The sequence below is a fragment of the Lipotes vexillifer genome, unplaced genomic scaffold, assembly GCF_000442215.2.
Source record: "Lipotes vexillifer unplaced genomic scaffold, Lipotes_vexillifer_v1.1 scaffold2083, whole genome shotgun sequence".
Classification (NCBI taxonomy): Eukaryota; Metazoa; Chordata; class Mammalia; order Artiodactyla; family Lipotidae; genus Lipotes; species Lipotes vexillifer.
The window spans coordinates 372,015-391,599 of NW_006797716.1; the positions used below are offsets into that span (position 1 = coordinate 372,015).

The following is a 19,585-nucleotide window of genomic DNA, read 5'->3' on the forward strand; positions in this document are numbered from 1 at the left end:
AAAAAAAAAAAAAAAAAAAAAAAAAAAAAAATACAATAGAAATTTAGAAATAACTTCTGTATGGTAAAACAAAACTATATATACACACACATATACATCTATATGTGCATATGTATATACAAACACATATATATGTACATACATTCTACACTTTTGTATTTGATAAATTGAAGATATAAAACCCAACCACTTGAAAAAATAGTCTTCTGACACTGAGAGCTCAGTAAGTGATCATGAAAGGAAGGAGGGGAAAGAGAGTGACAACACTATTATTAGAAAATAATGAAAGTTTATTAAGTACAGAGTTTATAATTCAGAGTTTGAATTATACTCAAATGAAACAGGAATGTTGGGACTGTAGTAAGTTAATTATTAAATTTTAAATGTTGGGTAATTTTAAACAGAATGTTCTAAAAAAATGGAAAAATAATGAAAGTTTATTAAGTACAGACAGAGATTATAATTCAGAGTTTGAATTATACTCAAATGAAACAGGAATGTTGGGACTGTAGTAAGTTAATTATTAAATTTTAAATGTTGGGTAATTTTAAACAGAATGTTCTAAAAAAATGGAAAAATAATACAGTTGAAAAAAATTAAATACAAACTAGGAAACCAATAGAATTAGATTTATTAGCTAGAATCCTTCTATATTTTTAAAAAAGCAAAAGCTAGGTTTTAAAAAAGTAAAATAAACATAACAAATCCAATCACAAATAAGTAGAAAACCTATGAGTAAACAAAATTAAAAAGGATAAAGATATTTTTAAAACGTTTAGAGATGGAAAAAGATGAGAATACTATCAGCTATCATCATAAAAACGTAATTGAAAGAGAATGGAATAGTGTTGTGTGCTCATCAGCAGTAAAATGGAGAAACTCCTTGGCATGCGAGATTTCTCATGATCATTTCTACACTTCTGCATTTCTAGCTCGTGCCATTAGTGTTGCTAAGTACAGTACCTTAAACACTATTCTTCCTGGCCTACCTGGCAGGTCCTAGCCGCTCTCTTAGAACACCGACAACTGTCACCTCTGCGTGCCTTCCCTGACTTACCCGAGCTTGATTAGTGATCTCTCTTCATTGTTCTCACAGTTTTTAGAAGGTGCTACTATTAATGGGACACATTACAGTGTTTTTTTGTAATTTTTACAGACTCTTAAACCCCTGCTCTCCTGGCTTTGTGCCCATCATTAAAAGCTTAATAAATGATTGGCGAACAAATTAATTGATGTTTTCAGCAGAGTTCAGCCACAAAATTAGAATATTACACCCCACCAGTGAACACAAATAATGCAGCTTAGGACATTCTTTGAGTAGTTTGTGATTTTCTTCCACCAAGTTTTGGCTGTTGTTCCACACAAACTCTCCCTTATACAGTATATCATTTTAAATTTAAATTTGTGAAACACTAGAAGAATCTACCTTAATTATTTCAGACTTCTGTGGTTATGTGTTTAAAATGAATTTGAAATTATTGAACTTGAGAATAAAGAGCATATACTTTTAACACCTGAAATTATAAAGTGGTAAAGCTTACACTAAAACCTAACACATGTCACTTGCCTTGTTAAATTTTTAGGGGGGAAAAAAACAAAACAGAAGAAACCATTTTACTAAGAATTTTCCAGTTCAGAAAATATGCTAAAATTACACTTTTAATCACTTTATATCATTCCACATGCCAGATTTAGGCCAGTTTTTTTTTTCACATTATCTATCTTTTAGACTATGTGTTGTTATTCTCAGTTTCTTCAGTGATTTTATTTTATTGTGACTATTTCATCGTTTATACTACTAAAACTTATTTTAAACTTAGTACAAATCCAGATGGGTTGAATCTATCTCATATGTTAATTAAAATAACCCCTATAGGTTGAATCCACACAGAGTATGATAAGAATTCTTGGACTCTCTGCAACCTTACCCAACTACCTCGATGTTGCTATGTTTTTACACGTTAATCCCTTCATTGGACTTTTCTACTTTGATGGCCGCTTTCGACCTGTTCCTCTTGGACAGACATTTCTGGGGGTTAAAAGTGCAAATAAGGTAAGCATTTGTTTTAAAACTTATACTTTTCTTTTCCAGAAATATTTTTGTTGATGTATTGTTTAATACTTGTTTGAGGTTAGAGACTCCAGAAGACCATTTCAATCACATTACAAATATCACAGCCTAGAAAAAAAAAATCAAGCACACTTCCTCAGCTATATGTAGTAGAATGTCTCCTGCTCCAAAAAGCTGCTTGTAGTAGTTTGCATTGCTATTATCAGTGTATATTTTGTATTCTCAGCTAAGAACACAAGTTATATATAAGAATATGTTTCAAAAAGTTAATTTGATAGGGTTGGAGGCCAATGTGAAATAGTAAAAGACTTTAGTTAAGTCAGTAATATATATCATGATATAATATTATTCATCTAAAATAAGTAATACCTTATATGCAATAGAAAAATAATTTCATGATAGCAACTATTAAAGGAGGGACTCTATTTAACTTATAATATTGTATAACTATCATATTAATTATATACATAAGTGGCATTTCTGAAATTCTTTGCAATGTTTTAAAAAGTCTGTTTATCTAATTCCTTAAATAGTATTACCGTATCCATTTGCATTATCAGGGTGCTTATTTTAGGCTTTTATAATGTCATGAAGGAATATTTTGCTTAAAATTTATATGTTTATCATTCTGTTTAATGACACTTTCCCCCCCCATGGAAGAAATAGTTTTAGGAGAAGATTCACGGGCCATATGACCTCTTTATAAAAGAAATCAGGATAGAATCATGTGTTACTATGTCAGCCTTGGTCTTTAGTGTATTGCATTACTTTTGTCTAAAAACAATTTTATTAGTAAAACAGGGTCATTTTTAGCCTACACTATTATAAATAAAATACTCAGCTTAGAAAATACTAGAAGCCAATGTCACTGCAACAGTTAATATGCTCCATCTGCATTGCATAAAAGTAAGGTATGTTTAGAATTGTGGGGAGCCACTTCAAATATATACATAGAAGGACAGCTCATGATATGGTAATAGTTATGATATGCATCTTTTACCTTCATTGTTTCAAGGGCTTTTCAGTATTACTTGCTGCTTGTTTTTTTCAACTATATCTTAATATATATTTGATTATTTAGTTTATTTTAATGTATCATTAGAACAGATGTAGAGCTGTTTATAACATTAGATTGTTCTTTCAACTTATAATTTAAATGATAGCAGATGGTTCTCACAGAAAGATATAGAGAAGAAAGTGTTTTCAGATGCTTGTCAGGGGTCTTAAAACTTACTTTCTTTTAATTTCATCATAGAAGGTGGTAAATCACTTAAAGCTAATTAACTTCCATGTATTTTTCACCACAATATGTTAGCATTGTAATCACAAAAGGAATGGTGTGAGATGTTGAACTGTCATAATTATTTTGAAGGTTTAAAAATTTGGCAAAATTTAAAAACTATTTTTACAAATCTTACACAATGTAAATAGTAAATTAATTATATATATTAGTTATAAATATGCATTTTTGTCTTACTAAAATGTTTTAGTTTTACACTCAGCTGACATACACAGTTGGTAACAAGAATTCCCCCAGGGTGTTGTTTAATATATTCTAACCGTTGTTAACTTGTCATTTCTTATAGTAAGAAATCCTTTTAGATTTCTGAGAGTTTCATTCAGAAGCTCACGATGTGATTCAGTTGTTGTGGAGGAACACAAAATAGGAAAATGGTGTCCATGACACGTCTAATTTGAAATAATGGCTTTGACCAGAGCTCAATCCAAAATTCACCAAAAAAATTACTGAGAGTTGTGTTTGGAGGAGTTTTTGGTTTGTTTTTTTTTTCCAGTCATTAATGGAGAGTAAATTATCTTGTAATTATCTCATCTTACTTAATCACTATAAGTCATAAGAGTTCCAGAATGTTAAAGTGTTTCCTTTATTAAAACAAAAAATCTAAATTTTAGTCATTTCAGATGTGTAACATTTTCATCCCCTCTAGACTCTTAATAAATGTTAAATAGAGAGATGCAGGCTGTGTCACATGCCTACTCTTTGAGGTAACTACCTTACCTTTTTGGTTGGAAGCTGTCTCATCATTAATAGGGAAAATGAGACCTTTTTTAAATTCATTAATTTGATATTAAATTTCCAATTAATCTGGAAAATGTTTCTGTAGAAAAGTATCTACCGAACTCTGTATACATTACAGAAATAGTATGTTTCCTTACATTTTAGCTTTATATGTCATGATATTCTACTGGTAATATTCCGGTGATTTTGAGAATTACACAGGAAAGCTCTATGTATAGTTTTACAGACTGAAATAGAAGAAAAACAGTCTGAAGAATGGGTTTCTGTGGGGAAAGCAGTGAAAAGAACTTTAAAATATCTCTGAGTAGAATATTATTCTTAAACTTATTGTCTTTAAAAAACTTGCATTCTTATAAAGCTAGTACAGTGAAAGTATTGCATGAGGTATTTTATTTGTATTTTTTAATTATATTGTGTTTATTTCCGATTGGGTTGTTATATATCAGGTGTTGATATTGCATTTGTTGTTTCTGCATTCTGGCTAGTCTGAAAGTAAAAGGAGCTGTGTCGTAATTGATAAAGCTTCCTTTGTGGTTAAGAGGTTTATAATTGCTTCATCTGATATTTTTATGTTTTAAAAACTTTAAGGTGCAACAGTTGAATAACATGGATGAAGTATGTTATGAAAGTGTTTTGAAACAAGTAAAGGCTGGACACCAGGTACACTTTATTTTATCCTGTTTTTAGAGAACACTTAATGATTAAAATTATTAATTTTTATGCTCTTAAAAATGTTCTTCAATTCTGAGATAATGATTCACAGGTTTTATTTCTTAGTAATTTTTTAGCCCACTGGGTAGCCATATAAGTCATAAAATATTCATAGGTAATATTATCATTCCAGTATTGATAGATCATGCTGTTTTGTTTGCCACTTTTATTAAACAGATAAGAGAAAGAAGAATTTCATCCTTTACATTTCAGGTTACTTCTTTATTTATTTTAAAGCACCAACCTTCTCTCACACATCAAAAATTTTAATTTACTTACATAATGTAAGACATTTAAATGTTATATTATTCTTACTGTTTTCTTGAAGTAGTAGCAATTGAAATATATATAATAAATTTTCATATTGTTTGGATATTAAGCCCTTTTAAACTTCAAAGTTCAAGATGCTCCAATCAAGATTGTTAAAAAAAAAAAAGTGGAATGATGTGTGTAGCCTTTTCACATTGGTTTCTTTCACAATGTGTATTTGAGGTACACAAATCCCTGTCTTTTCATGGCTTGATAGCTTATTCTTTTTAGCACTGAATAATATTCCATTGTCTGGATGTACCACAGTTTATGTGTACATAACAGCTGTGCACAGGTTTTATGTGGACATACGTTTTCAGTTCCTTTGGGTAAATACCAAGGAGTGTAATTGCAATATCAGTATTTATTAAACTACTCAGCCTTTCTCCATATAATCTTATGTTATAAAATATGTCTTTAAAAAATGGAATGCATCCTTATTCCTGAATGTTGGGAAATGTAGCAGTTGTATCTTGTAATGTAAGTAGGTAAAACTCCAAGTAAATGTAATTTAAAGAATCCTAGGAAGATTATATCCTCTTCCTCTTCTGGCATAGTTCATTCTCTCACTGTTACAGGGGCTAACATGTCCCGCTAGAAATCATGATTTACAAAGTTCAGATGCTGGCTGGGGGTGTTTTGTCAGTAGAGATTAGATCTCACTGCCAGCCCTTTCATTCTTAGTGTGAATCCATCCATTGCATTACTTTTCGAAATGAAAACTGCCATAGGGCAGGCACTTGTAGTAGTAAATTCAGACCAAAGTTGAGGTGGAGAGCTAGGTTCACAGTGCTGGTTCCTGTTTAGAAAGGACAGACTAGGTTGGGAAACACCAGGGGAGGCTTCAGGCGGTCGGGGGCCGGCTGCTGTAGGGCAGGAGGAACCCGGAAATGAAGAGTGTGCAAAGATGAGGCAGAAGTTGCACACAGGCATTACCTCCCACCTTTGTGTGCATGTCATGACATCCACCAGTGCCAGCCTTTTAAGGACCACCAAGCTGTCTCCTTCCCCTACTTTTGTCCGCCTAAAAATGCACTATGGGTGACTCTGTAAAGTGTGGTTACAGTTTAAGAACACACTGAAACACTTCGGTATCAGAGTTCCTGTCCAGATCCATGCTTACATCCCTCTCCCGAAACAAGAATGGAGCAGGATAAGCATGATCGTTTTCAGGTTCTCTGCCATAAGAAGTAGGGTTTAGGTTGCAGGTCTCCCAGTTTCTGTTTCAGTGATTAGTGATGATGTTTGTTTTCCATAAAAGTAGGACTTTCTTCAGTTTTCTAGACATACCTACATATCTATTTACTTTTTTTAATTGTAAAAATAAAATAACAATATTAAGGAAAATTTTCATAGTTCCACTATTATTTTACCCTTTCAACATTATTATTGTAATGTTTATACATGTCCTGCTGGTCTTTTTTTTTTTTATATCCATTTGCACATGTAGCTTTTAATTTTGCTCATTCAAACTTAATTTTAGTTACTGGCTACAGTCCATTGCTAAATTATAATTACACTGTATATACAGTTTTACATTTAGTTTTCCTTAATGAATACTAAAGATTTTTCATTGTTTCTACCTGGTCTTCACAATTTTAATGTCTGTAATAGAGAGAAGGGAGTTTTTATTCAGGTTCTAAGTTTCAGATGCCATGTAAGTCACTTCGGACTTTTAATCTTCACAATCTTCTAACATAAGCATTAAATCTCCTTTTCTTAAAAGAGAAAATAGGGGCTTCCGTGGTGGCGCAGTGGTTGAGAGTCCGCCTGCCGATGCAGGGGATACGGGTTCGTGCCCCGGTCCGGGAAGATCCCACATGCCGCGAGCGGCTGGGCCCGTGAGCCATGGCCGCTGAGCCTGCGCGTCCGGAGCCTGTGCTCCGCAACAGGAGAGGCCACAACAGTGAGAGGCCCGGGTACCGCAAACAAACAAAAAAAAAAAAAAGAGAGAGAGAGAAAATAAACCTACGACATGTTAAGCAGCTTCTCAAGGTCATACAGCTAGTAAAAAGGTCGCTCCAGGATTGCAATACAAGTCCGTGTTGATAAAAGCCCACAGCATCTTCAGAACTTTACACTGCCACTTTGCCATTGAGTTGACATTTGTTGTTCCTTTTATTATTGGTTATTGAGTGCTTTAAATGTTTGCAACTTTCTGTTATTAAAAAATAGTGCTGCTAGGGCTTCCCTGGTGGCGCGGTGCTTGAGAGTCCGCCTGCTGATGCAGGAGACGCGGGTTCGTGCCCCGTTTCGGGAGGATCCCACATGCCGCGGAGCGGCTGGGCCCGTGAGCCATGGCCGCTGGGCCTGCGCGTCCGGAGCCTGTGCTCCGCAAATGGGAGAGGCCACAGCAGTGAGAGGCCCGCATAACGGCAAGGAAAAAAAAAAAAAAAAAATAGTGCTGCTATAGTGATCATCTTTCTGCCTATTATTTTTTCTGTTGAAACATTTACTTAGGGTAAATTCCCTGAAATAGGATTATGGCTCAAATGGCCATATTTTGTGGTCTTACCACATGATTCTGTAATGCATTCTGAATGGGTTATAACATCTCGTTGTCATAGCAGACCTACAAAGGATTTTATTAAATGTATGCCATGTTCTTCTGAATAGCATCAAGTAGTGTGATTTAAGATTATGATCTGATGTGTGTTTGCCATTTTGAGTTTGTTTTACAGTTTTAAGTTATATAAGACACAGTGGTGTTTTACCAGTGAAATTTTTTTCTTAGGTAGCAACAATTACTTCTAAATCATGATTACAAAAACTCATGTTTTACATACCATATTGTTCATGATTTGCTTTGGGTATGCACTTAACTTTCAATTAGAAAAACCCATTCTTCCCAGTGCTTTTGCTTCATATGTGATCCTGTGGTCTTTAGCCTCTGTAATTGTGTCTTTAAAATGTTTAATATAAAATATGATTAGTATAAAAGAGGGTGACCAATAAAAGAGTGTAAACAAATTTAACACTTGGGTACACCAAAAAGTGAAAATGAGGGGGAAAAAAAACAAAAATGAGGGGAAAAAAATCACTGAATTCTATCACTCAGAGATAGTTTCTGTTGGTGTATGTCCTTCCATTTCTTAAAATGCATTTTACTCCCTTAATTTTCTATCCTTTTCTCCGTTATCTCTATAGTTTCTCTATTTTCCCTACCTCAGAATATGACAGAACCATACATAGAAGCAATAACATGTAAATTAACATATTAGCTTAAAGATGTTATAATTTAAAAATTTGTGTTCTACGCAGTGTTGTTTTTTTAGGCTTTGTGTACCAGTAGAACAGGTCGTACTATGTAAGATTGGGTTGTAAGGAAATACTGTTTGTTAAGTTCCTAGTATAGTGTCATGTACATGGGGACTCTGGTAAATAGAATCTTATTGTGAAGAATTGCTCATCTTCAAAGATCCTTAGTGAGTCGGGGCTGTTGGAAAATATGAAATGCATCAGGACCATGGCCCATTAGTTGGTATTTGCCTCTAGTATTGCTAGTACTACAAATGCCCAGGCCAGTGCCTGCAGATTATAAGTACTAGGTTAAGGCATCATCTTAGTCTTTTACATTAATGTAATCATCTCAAGTAAAAAACTCTTTTACAACATAATTTGAGAATAAACCTCTCTCTTTTTCATTTCTTTAAATTATCTGTATTATGTATGTAACTTTGGGAAAGTTGCCCAAAACTAAAATCTTTTTCTGTTTTAGTCTTTTCAAAGGGATCGCTCTGTTTAAATCTTCTGTTAGCAAGTTGCTCTGCCAAGTACTATTTGGCTTATAAATTCAGTTAGCTTGATAAGTGACAGCTTCTGCTGATTGTCTTTGTAATATGTCCAGAACTGGAATTGCAGTGTGCATACTTGGAAAAGAGGACTGTTATACATTTTGATTTTGGAAGCTGAGGTAGATACCTGTTTCAACAAGGCTAGCAATCTTTGATTTAATCCATCACACAAGAATTGCTACTTCACAGTATTTGATTACTGAGGCTCATGTGGTAGTTTGTTTTCAGGGGCTTAGAACCCCTCACTGGATTATTTTTCTCTCTCTTTTTTTTTTTTTTTAAATTTATTTATTTATTTATTTTGCGGTTCGAGGACCTCTCACTGTTGTGGCCTCTCCCGTTGCGGAGCACAGGCTCCAGACACGCAGGTTCAGCGGCCATGGCTCACTGGCCCAGCCGCTCCGCGGCATGTGGGATCTTCCCGGACCGGGACACGAACCCGTGTCCCTTGTATCGGCAGGCGGACTCTCAGCCACTGCGCCACCAGGGAAGCCCTATTTTTCTCTTTTTATCACCTTGAAGAAATACCTTCTCTAAGCTGTGGTCCTCTGCTTTTATTAGAAGGTTAACAAAGGACTCCACAACAGAATAGAGTTTCTGAGTTTTGTTTTTTCCCTTGTAATTGAGGTTGAATATAATGTTATACTAGTCACTAGTTTTCTTTGTATAAGGTTCCAAGTGATAAATTTCAACAAACGAATTTGTATATATCCATCTGTCAGAAAATGAAAAATAGGTAATTCAACAATCTTTTACCTTATTATCTAAAAAACTGACGGCCAGTTTAACTCTTCAGTTACATTGTTCTGCCTGACTCTAATGACTAAAAGGTCTAACTATATGTGCTTCATTCTAAGAGACTCTTCTGTATAAATGTTTTGTTGTACATATAAAAGTATAGTAAATTGTGTGTGTGTGTGTGTGTGTGTGTGTGTGTGTGTGTGTACACACAGAGAGACAGATACAAAAACAGAGACAGAGAAACAGGAGACAGAGAGAAACAGCTTTGCTCTGGAATTCAGTTATAGTTGTAACTAACTGGACATTAGTGCATTGTTATTAAGCAGCCAGCTATGTATTTGATCAATGTGCTTTTCCTTAGTAATAGGGGAACATAAGTTATTTCTTGTAGCACTGTGTACCTAACAAACTTTAGCTTTATTTTGTTGCCTTTTAAATATATTTTAGCAGTTAGTATATAGTAGTAAGAAAATGTAAGTCAGTCTATTCTAATCCAGGAAAACAAATTGAATTTTCCTTGCAACTACCTCATGTCCCCCTCTCTTTTTGACAGCTTGTTAAAAATTCTTCCAGTGAATACTCCTTGATTCTATTTGTTTGCCTTCAGGTTGTTTAGTGTTTTGGATTTTTCTCTCTAAATTGTGGTTTCTCTAAATAATTTTATTAGCGCAACTACTTTTCAGACCATTATGAAGAAGACTAAAAATATGTGTCCATTAAAAAAAAAGAACTATAGGGCTTCCCTGGTGGCACAGTGGTTGAGAGTCCGCCTGCCGATGCCTGGGACACAGGTTTGTGCCCCGGTCCGGGAAGATCCCACATGCCGCGGAGCGGCTGGGCCCGTGAGCCATGGCCGCAGAGCCTGCGCGTCCGGAGCCTGTGCTCCGCAACGGGAGAGGCCACAACAGTGAGAGGCCCGCGTACCACAAAAAAAAAAAAAAAAACTATAACTCTAAGGCAAATAAATACTTTTCATGCTAAAAATTAAGTTTCCTCTTAAATATATAGACGAATTAATTTTGTTTCTCTCCGCTTAGATTAAATTAGAATAGAGCAAATTTCATGTTCAAAAGCCATGCTGATGCTCTCTGATTATAGTATTCCGTGGGTTTCAGTATACCAGTCATCTACACTCGTGTGTTCGCGTACTTAATAGATTTCATGTGCGGCTTTGTCTTAAAAGTATGAAAAGCAGTAGGAAGCAGTTGTGTTCCACTCAAGCATGTGTGATGACAGGTGGAGAAAATCTTTTCAGGTTGACTTTTCAACAGTCGTACTCCGCAAGACTTCAAGCTCTTCTTGGCTATTGGGAAATTAAAAGTTGGCGATTCAGCCTTTAATTTTGATCCGTCTGCTCAAACTAATGAGACGTCTCATTTGTAAGCTTCTCTTTGGGTTACCAAATGCAAGTACAGCTTTATCATTCCTGTTAATAATTCCCCTCCTCCTGTGTAACTCGCAGAATGGGAAAATAGTTGATGCCTTAATCCTATTGAGATTTTTCTGGTTATACAAATTTTGTTACAGTGATAGGAAAAGAAATTAGAAACTGCCTCAGAGATTACGGCATATTTTGTAAGTTAACTTGTTCTTTTTTCACATTATCAAAATGTTAAGATCCTTAATCAGTAACTTCTTACTCAAAATCTACCTCCAGTTTCAAGAATAAAAGGTTTTGCAGTGTTAAAGGGAAAAAAATCATCTTCAACCTTGGATTAATGCTAAACATCAGCTTTTCCTGATTCACATGTGTGTTTTCTCTTTCTTAATTGTTTATAAGTTTTTCGTAGATGTTGCTGTTTCTAATAAGAAACCACCTTTAAAAATTGGCTGATAATTATGGATTAATTTAATTTATTACTATCTAAAGGGAATTCTTTTTGTTCCCTAGTGTTGCTTTTTAGCTTATATAAAAGTAATTATGTACAATTGAAAGAAATTTTACTATGCTAACTTCAATAATGGAACTTTTCCTTTGGCCCTTTTGCCTAAAAAGTTTTGTTCCTCCAGGTACAAGCATCTCTAATTCTTGGTACTAATGTTTCTGTTGTATCAAATTTGTCTAACATGAACTTTATTGGTAAATTATTTGAGAGCTTCTTTCTTTTCTGCCTTCTTTGCTTCCCTCCTCCCCCAAACTGACACATAGTCCCAAAGGAATATAAGAGCAAAATTCTTAAGAAGGAGACATTTGAACAATTATGAGAACAAGAATTAAAGACATTTCTCCTTCATCGTTGCTGCTAAAGATGGTACTGCTAAAGAAATATTTCAGGTGTTTTTTTACTGTAAGAAAATCTGAAGGAAGCATTCACTAAACCTCTACCTTTGGAAACAGAAAATCCTCCCCACCTACTAGAAAAAAGCTCTCATGAGTCTTATATCAAATTGAGATTTCCTTATCCCTCCTTATTTTACAGGCAAAAACTAGTTTTTGGTACTCTTGAGTTCTGTATTTTAGTTTTTAATTAGTATTACTAGTGTTTACTTAGAATTTTCTTCTTCTCTCTGTATGATTTCTATAGTATATCTGTGTACAACATTTGGTTAAAGTGAAGGCGAAAACAGAATATCATCATCATAGAAGGAATTTCTGGTATGACATAATGAAAATTCATTAAAGAAAATTTAATTATATATTTAGCAGTCAAAAATTTTAAATTAGTATAGTTCAGGGGCAATAATTTCTTATCACTGTCAGCTGCAAGCTTGATCCTGTGATCACTGTACTGCATATTTTGGTCATGCCTAATTCAGGAACATGGAAAATGATGTCAGTCTAGGCATTCTGCTGTTTCCCCTGCCACAGGCCAAAGCCAAAGAGGGTTTCAACTAAATGTTAAGTCAAAGCAAAGCTTGACACATCCTTAATAAAAGTTTACTTTTTTTTTAAGGCAAAATTCCCTTATGACAGTAGCCCATAATTGAGAATAAAATAATCGAAGGATTACAGAGAGGTTGTAGAAGTGGAAGTAGTTGCAAAATGCCAATTTTTCTTTGTGCCTTTTCTTTTCTGGCTCTTGTAATACAAAACTCTCCTTGCTTTTCTCTGTCTAGTAACCTTTTGAGCCATCCTTTTTCTTTCTTTGTAGCCTTTTCCTTCTCTACCTGGCTCTTTCTTAGACCCTTTTTTTTTTTTTTTTTTTTTTTTTTAACGGGGCCTGAAATTCTTTGCAAAAAGATGAAATAAAACTATTTCAGGGAAGTGTTTTTGTAATCATCCCAGATCTTGCTAATTTAGATATCAAGTGAGTCAAATTCACTCACCAGTCCACGTCAGGGCATTGGCAAGAATCCTAACGATGTGAGGTGTCTCCCTAGTTAACGCCTCTGCGGGCTGGTTTGCTCAGCTAAGTGACTTTTACTTCACTCTCATGAAATATTGTACAACGTTCTCCTTGGGTTTTCTGGTAGCTTTTACCTCTTACTTGTGCCACATCACTGTCAGAGAGAACTTTAGCTGAGATTGAAGCAATTTAGTGTCCTAAGTGGTCATTTAGGTTACCGGTGGAATTTCTCGGCCAACCATAAGAGAAAGGGCTGGAACTATGAGAAGCAAATTGGGCTATTAAGCATGACCTCCTTCCCTGCATCGGCAGGCGGACTCTCAACCACTGCGCCACCAGGGAAGCCCCTTAGACCCTTTTTTTAATTTAGCACTCTCTCTTGTATCATTCCATCCCAGTTAAAACCTTTGTAGAAATAACTCATATATTTATATTCCTAACCCAGACCTCTTCCCTAAGCTGTAGACCCATGTGATCGTGGCTGGCCTCTCCTCTTGGGTATCACAGATGTAGTATGTCCAAACGAAATACATAATATCCCCTCTAAACCAGTGGTATTTCATCCATTATTCCTTGGTTCAGTGAATGGCACGACTATAGATTTAGTTCTGTAAAACAGAAGCCTAAAAGTCACCCTTTTCAACTCTCTCTCCTGTGTTCTTATTTCTGATCCCTCGTGAGGGCCTGTCCATTTGACATAAGTGTCTCTCAGACCGGCCCATTTCTTTCCATTCCCTCCTCCTTCTGCACCGTCATCTCTACCACCTAATCCAGATACGCATCATGTCATCCAGGACACCTCTTAGCTGCTCTACCTCTCTTAACTGTTCGATGTCCATTCTGGCCTTGCTCTAGCTGTTCTGTATGCTGCAGCTAGCTAGAATGATCCTTTCAAAATAAAGCTCCAAGTGACACATGAATACTTAAAGCTCCTTTAAAAGGGCCCAGGGGTTCCTATAGTGTTGGGCCATTACCTCCCTCCTTTCTTCTTCATCACATACATGTCTCTCCCTCATTTCCTACCTCCCTGCTTCCTGGCCTTCTTTCAGACCCTCATGATAGAGATGCTTTTTCACTTAACCTCTGAGCTTTTGCGTAACTTGTTCCCTCTGCCTCACACATTCTTCTTTATTCTCTGCTTAGTTGACCTCTACTAAATCCTTTAGATTTCATCTTTCTTAGAGAAGCCTTTTTTTAACTTCCCTCTCTCACCTCCCTATTATGAACTATATAATAACACGGCATATGTCTTCCTCCTATTTCTTGCTGTAGTTTTACATTTTTCCTGGCTGTTTTTGATTAATACCACTTTTCAGTAGAAGATCATAAGTCCCATAGGAAAGGGGCTATCTCTGGTTTTGCTCATCATTGTATTATCATGGCCTCACCAGTACCTGGCACACAGTTGGTGCTCACATAGTGTGTAATGAATAAGTGAACGGAAGATGTGGTAGTCTTCATTAAGTCTGAACTTACTCTTAAAGGATTAGGGAGCAACGAACTTCAAAGAAAATCAAGAAAATAATAATTAGTTCCACAGTAAGCCAGACATCCAGGCTGAGGGGAGAACAACCTGGAGAAGTGGAATGACATCAAAGATCACTTTGATTACTTTCTTAAGGAATTATTTGCCCCCTGTAGTCTGTAAAGATCAATGAAAGAATGTTGGTATTCTCCTTAAAAATGTTTCATCCCATACAGTTACTCTTAATATTATTTCATCTAGTTATAGTCTTTTCTGTTAGAAGTTAGAAGTATTAAATTATCTCATTTTCTCCTAAAATAAAATATCCATCTGACTTAGCTATTTTTCATGATATAGATATCATTCGTGCCACCAGTTATTTTAAGTTAATATATTCTTTCTTTATTTCTATTCATTAAGCCCTAGAGGGGTAACCTTTGAACCCTTTTAAAATTTCACTTTGTTAAGGCAACAGAGAAAAGTTCCATTTTTCTGAACTATAGCTTACCATAAGAGTACTCAATTATATTCTTGAGATTTTATATATAGCAGTTTCTTTGTTAACCTTGTAATGTTCTCTTCATTTGCAAAGGGAATACTTTTTGATGAAGAATATTATTATTGTGTTTTTCCTTCATTGTTCTTAACATTACTTTTTTCCTAAGTCTTCGAGGATTTTTATTACTGAAATAACACATTCTTATAACAAGGGAATCAACACAAACGTGTAAAGAAACGACTAATGAATTACTTTCTCCTCACTTCGCCTCATGCCCAGTACCCTTGCCCCTGAGTGTATTCAGTTTTCTCCTGGCATGTATAGATATATACAAGTATGTCCATGTTTTTAGGCATTTGAGCTTTTTAAAGTTGGTAATCAGTGGTTTCTGGAATTACAGCACAAATTGAGCACATGGAACAGTTTGTCTCAGAGTGATGTTTAGAAACTTTCAGGTATAAACTAAATTTTTATCTGTCCTTGTATAGTTTACAGATCTTCAGCCAAAAGATCAAAAGAAAAAAAAAATGCTGTGCCTAATCTTGGAATAAAATTGGAAGCAATACAAGTGGTTTTATTTTCCTGAAACTGGTTATCTTTATATTTTATACATTGTTGAACCCAAGGAACATATATAATGATTCAGACCTGGAAGGCAAAGCTTTATGCTCCATCCATTTCATCTCATCCACTTCATCTATTAAATAGTTGTACATTATATCTATTTTTATATGTCAGGTCCGTATAATTCCCTTATAGAAGTTATCACCACTTCTATCCATTTTCTCGTTCTCTGTGTCTTCTTTGGTGCCCCTCTTCATATTTTAAGTAGCAAAATATGAAGATAGTACAAGTTGCTATGTCCTCTTACTAGGTACTGTTACCATACTGTTGTATAATTTTCCTCTCAGTTTGTTCTGTTTCACACCTCCAGAATGTCTTGCATAGGAACAACTATAACTATTGGGTTTTGCATATATGCTTTATGCATGTAGCCAATGCATAAATGTATGTTTTGTGTGAAAAGTTAGTTAAACTGTATATAATTTGTTAAAAATTTTGTTATTTGAAAGATTCTGTATAGATCCACAGTTGATTTAAATCAAATATTCCAGACTTACGAAGTGAATTTACTAGATTATTTGGTCATTTATTCATGTGATTTGTGTAATTACAGTATTAAATTACAGTAAATGTATAATTATCAGGTTAAGTAATATAAAAGAAACATTGAATCTATTTTGTGGCATTTAATTTTGTCAGATACTCTGTATATTTGGTATTTTCACTAATTCTGTTGAAAATAAAACCTACTTTACGTACATGTTTATTTTATACTGTTATTTTAATTATTTATATTTTTTGAATAACAGTAATAACATAGACTTGGGAAGTACTAAAACAGTGTTCGACTGCTAGTAATCATTTTTCTTTTATAACACCATAGAAAATTCTCTGGACAGCTATTCAGAAATTTTACATTAAATTGTCAGAAGTTAATTTGACAGCTGTTTATTTCACTTTGGAATATGATATATTGAATCTCTATTAGCTGGTTTCCAGCTGATATTTGGACTTAGAAGCAGTTGGTAGGTATATTTAATAAGTTTAGTTACCACCACAAGCATTTGTTGATTACATTTTTGTAGCCATCTTTTGATAAAATTGAACAAACAGTAGTTTTATTAAAGCTAAGTATAATATTTTGTGTCCCAAGGAAATCTGATACAACTATTCCTGTACATGCTCAAAGTGCAAAAAAGGGAGTTGAATATTTAAACTCAATGAACCATTGCAAATGTTTACTGTCTTTCCTGTAACTAAGGTTTTTATTTTTCTTGTTGTCATAGTAGCATATTTAAGTGAGAAGGGGTGGAAAGGAAGGAACTATGTCTCTATAGTTAATATTGTAAAATATGATTCTGTTTTTAAGAGAGTAGTGTAATAGTCTCAGATCTTATCTTACTTTTTTCTTGGTTTTATGAATGAGTAGTTGGGAAATGCAGCTCTAACTATATTATGGCACATAAAGTGGGCATTTCCAACCTGTACAGCATTCATCAAGTTAGTGGTTGCTCTCGAAATATAGTCAGAGACTTAAGTCTTGCTAAGGGTCTAAGATATTCGTGCTAGCTTGCCACAGGCTAACTTCATTGTATACCACACACACACACACACACACACACACACACACACACACACAAATGCACACACACATAGGCGGAAACGAGACACCTGGGTAGGGAACCGACTTTATATTTATTCACAGAGCATGGTGTTGGTTGCCCCTCTCTAGCTTTACAGGGTAACATGGTAAGAGCCAGCTACCTCTGTGCACATGGGTGGCCCCATAGGAGTGCTCCAAAATTATGAAACTTGAAGCGTACATAGTTGTTGCTGGCACATCCTCCCTTCTGGTGGGGGGAGGAGAGGGTATAAGGAGAAAGGGGAGGGAGAGGGAGAAAGAAGGGAGGAAGAAAGGAGACAAAGAAGTAGACCAACTGACCTGCCCAGGGACCTTTCTCTTTCACTCTGGAATATAAACAGATTCCCTCTTGAGGAGGGAAGGGGCGGCCTGTACCCTGGAATATAAGCAGTTGTCTCTTTGAGCGATAAGAAAGGAGCCTCTAGGCTTTATTACCTATAGAATGGGAAGAAATGGCTCTGGGGGAGTGGAGGCATTCTCTACCGTTAAAGCCCTTCAGTTTCCACTGCTCAGAAGGCCCTGACCATGTAGGATCACCAGGAATTTCAGGGAGGATTGTTTTCCAACAAGACCTAAAGGTGTCTTGAAAGGACATGTACTCTACTAACTATCCCAGTAAGATAGTTTGCTACCACTGTCTGCTTTATAAAAATCTTTCTAACCTTACCTAGATTGCATAGTCTCTCTGGTGGTCCTTTGTTATGTTCTCCATGGACTTTGGTCTCATTTTTTTTTTTTTTTTTTTTTTACTATGGTATTTTATTTGCTCTGTCTTGTAGCTGTGTTTTTGAAATCATATGGAGAAGGGGCAAATGCATGGCTTAATGGATGGTCAGATGGCAGTGTACCTTTTTTTAAGTGCAGTGTAAGTATCTCAACTTGGGTTTGTAGATAAATCTTTTTTTTTCTTGTTTTTTCCTTTCTCTTACCTTTTTTTCTTATTAAAGAGGGTCAATTGAAGAGTACAATACAGATTTATGGAAAACCTAGGTGTTTTTCATGTTGTAAGCACAAATATTAGAGCAGCCTCAAAAAAATGGAGACAGTTAAGAGCCATTCTAAGAGGAATTACAACTTTGTGATTTTTCCCTTTATAGCAGTACAGTTTTAATTAGTCTAGCTAGAAAATTTTATTGAGAGTATATTGCCTTAGTGGGATTTCTTCTGCTCAAGTAAGTTTTAAAAAAAAAGCGTATTCTTTTTAGGGAGAATCTATTCAAGTGTGTCACTTGAGAATATTAAATGCACAGTTGGATGTTTAGAATTATAAGTAGTGATTATTGTCTAAGGAAATAAATGAAAAATACTGATAGAAATCTTAAAAATACATTTTTATGTTTTTATTTTACTGAAATTAGATTCAGTCCAGAACATCTTATAATGTTGAATAATAATAGAACTTCAAGTCCAGCAGCATCTTTAGAAATGAAATTGTTAGCTCACTAATGAATTTTATTTGCATAGTAATAGACTAGCTGGTCTTGCTTAATTTGCTCTACAGAATAGATGTATTTTGGGGCTGTCAATAACAAATGTCAGTGCAATTTGGATTGTCATAGAGGTCAGTAAAGTATTTTTCTGTGTGTGATGCTACAGTGTATTAAAGTATTCTTTATTCTGTCTTATCAGTCTTTAGCGGATTGACCTAGGTTTACCAATGAATTAAGTTGACCCACAGTTGTACTATGGGGACTAACTAAGAACAGTGTAATTTGGGTCAGATTTTAGTCATATTTGAAAACATCTTCGATGAAGCATGAATTCAGTGGTTGGATTTTTAGAACTTCATTAAATTCCTTCATTATTAAACTAATCATTACAAGTAGGCCAACTTCAACATAATGTTTCTTAAAAGTTTTGCTTATGTGTGTCTATATGAACATTTTATAATTAGTAATGCTTATAATCTTTTAATACTTATAATGTAAGCTGAAATTTAAAGTGGAAAGAGAATTCTAGACTTTTATTTTTTGAGGTACGCAGGCCTCTCACTGTTGTGGCCTCTCCCGTTGCAGAGCACAGGCTCCGGACGCGCAGGCTCAGCAGCCATGGCTCACGGGCCCAGCCGCTCCGCAGCATGTGGGATCTTCCCAGATTGGGGCATGAACCCATGTCCCCTGCATCAGCAGGCGACTCTCAACCACTGCGCCACCAGGGAAGCCCGCATTTTATTTCTTAAATGAATATTTCCACTTATTTCTTTCCCCAAAATATTATCCAGAAGAATGAAAGAGATTTGGGGTTTTCAGAATTTTCAAGGAAATATAATGTTGAGCTGTTCCTTTCCCCTAGTAGAGTTCCTCTCACAGCTGTTATTTTCAGACTGCTCCAGCGTGCTCCAAGGGGCCACGGGCATTGTTGGCATGAGGTTGGGAGAAGTGTGCTGTTTGGGAGGAAGAAGTGAGATACGAGATTTAGATCTCTCAGGACCACTCAGGTAGCTTAATTTATATATATATATATA

At 35.2% G+C, this 19,585-nt stretch overlaps 1 protein-coding gene across 1 annotated transcript in view; it reads left to right on the forward strand.

Moving 5' to 3' along the window:
- ASCC3 (activating signal cointegrator 1 complex subunit 3) overlaps positions 1 to 19,585 on the forward strand; it is a 317,774-nt gene that overhangs the window by 127,932 nt on the left and 170,257 nt on the right. Inside the window, exons 12-13 of the mRNA XM_007469886.1 lie at positions 1,877 to 2,053; positions 4,698 to 4,769. Coding sequence (XP_007469948.1) covers positions 1,877 to 2,053; positions 4,698 to 4,769 — 249 coding nt within the window. The remainder of the gene's footprint in view (positions 1 to 1,876; positions 2,054 to 4,697; positions 4,770 to 19,585) is intronic.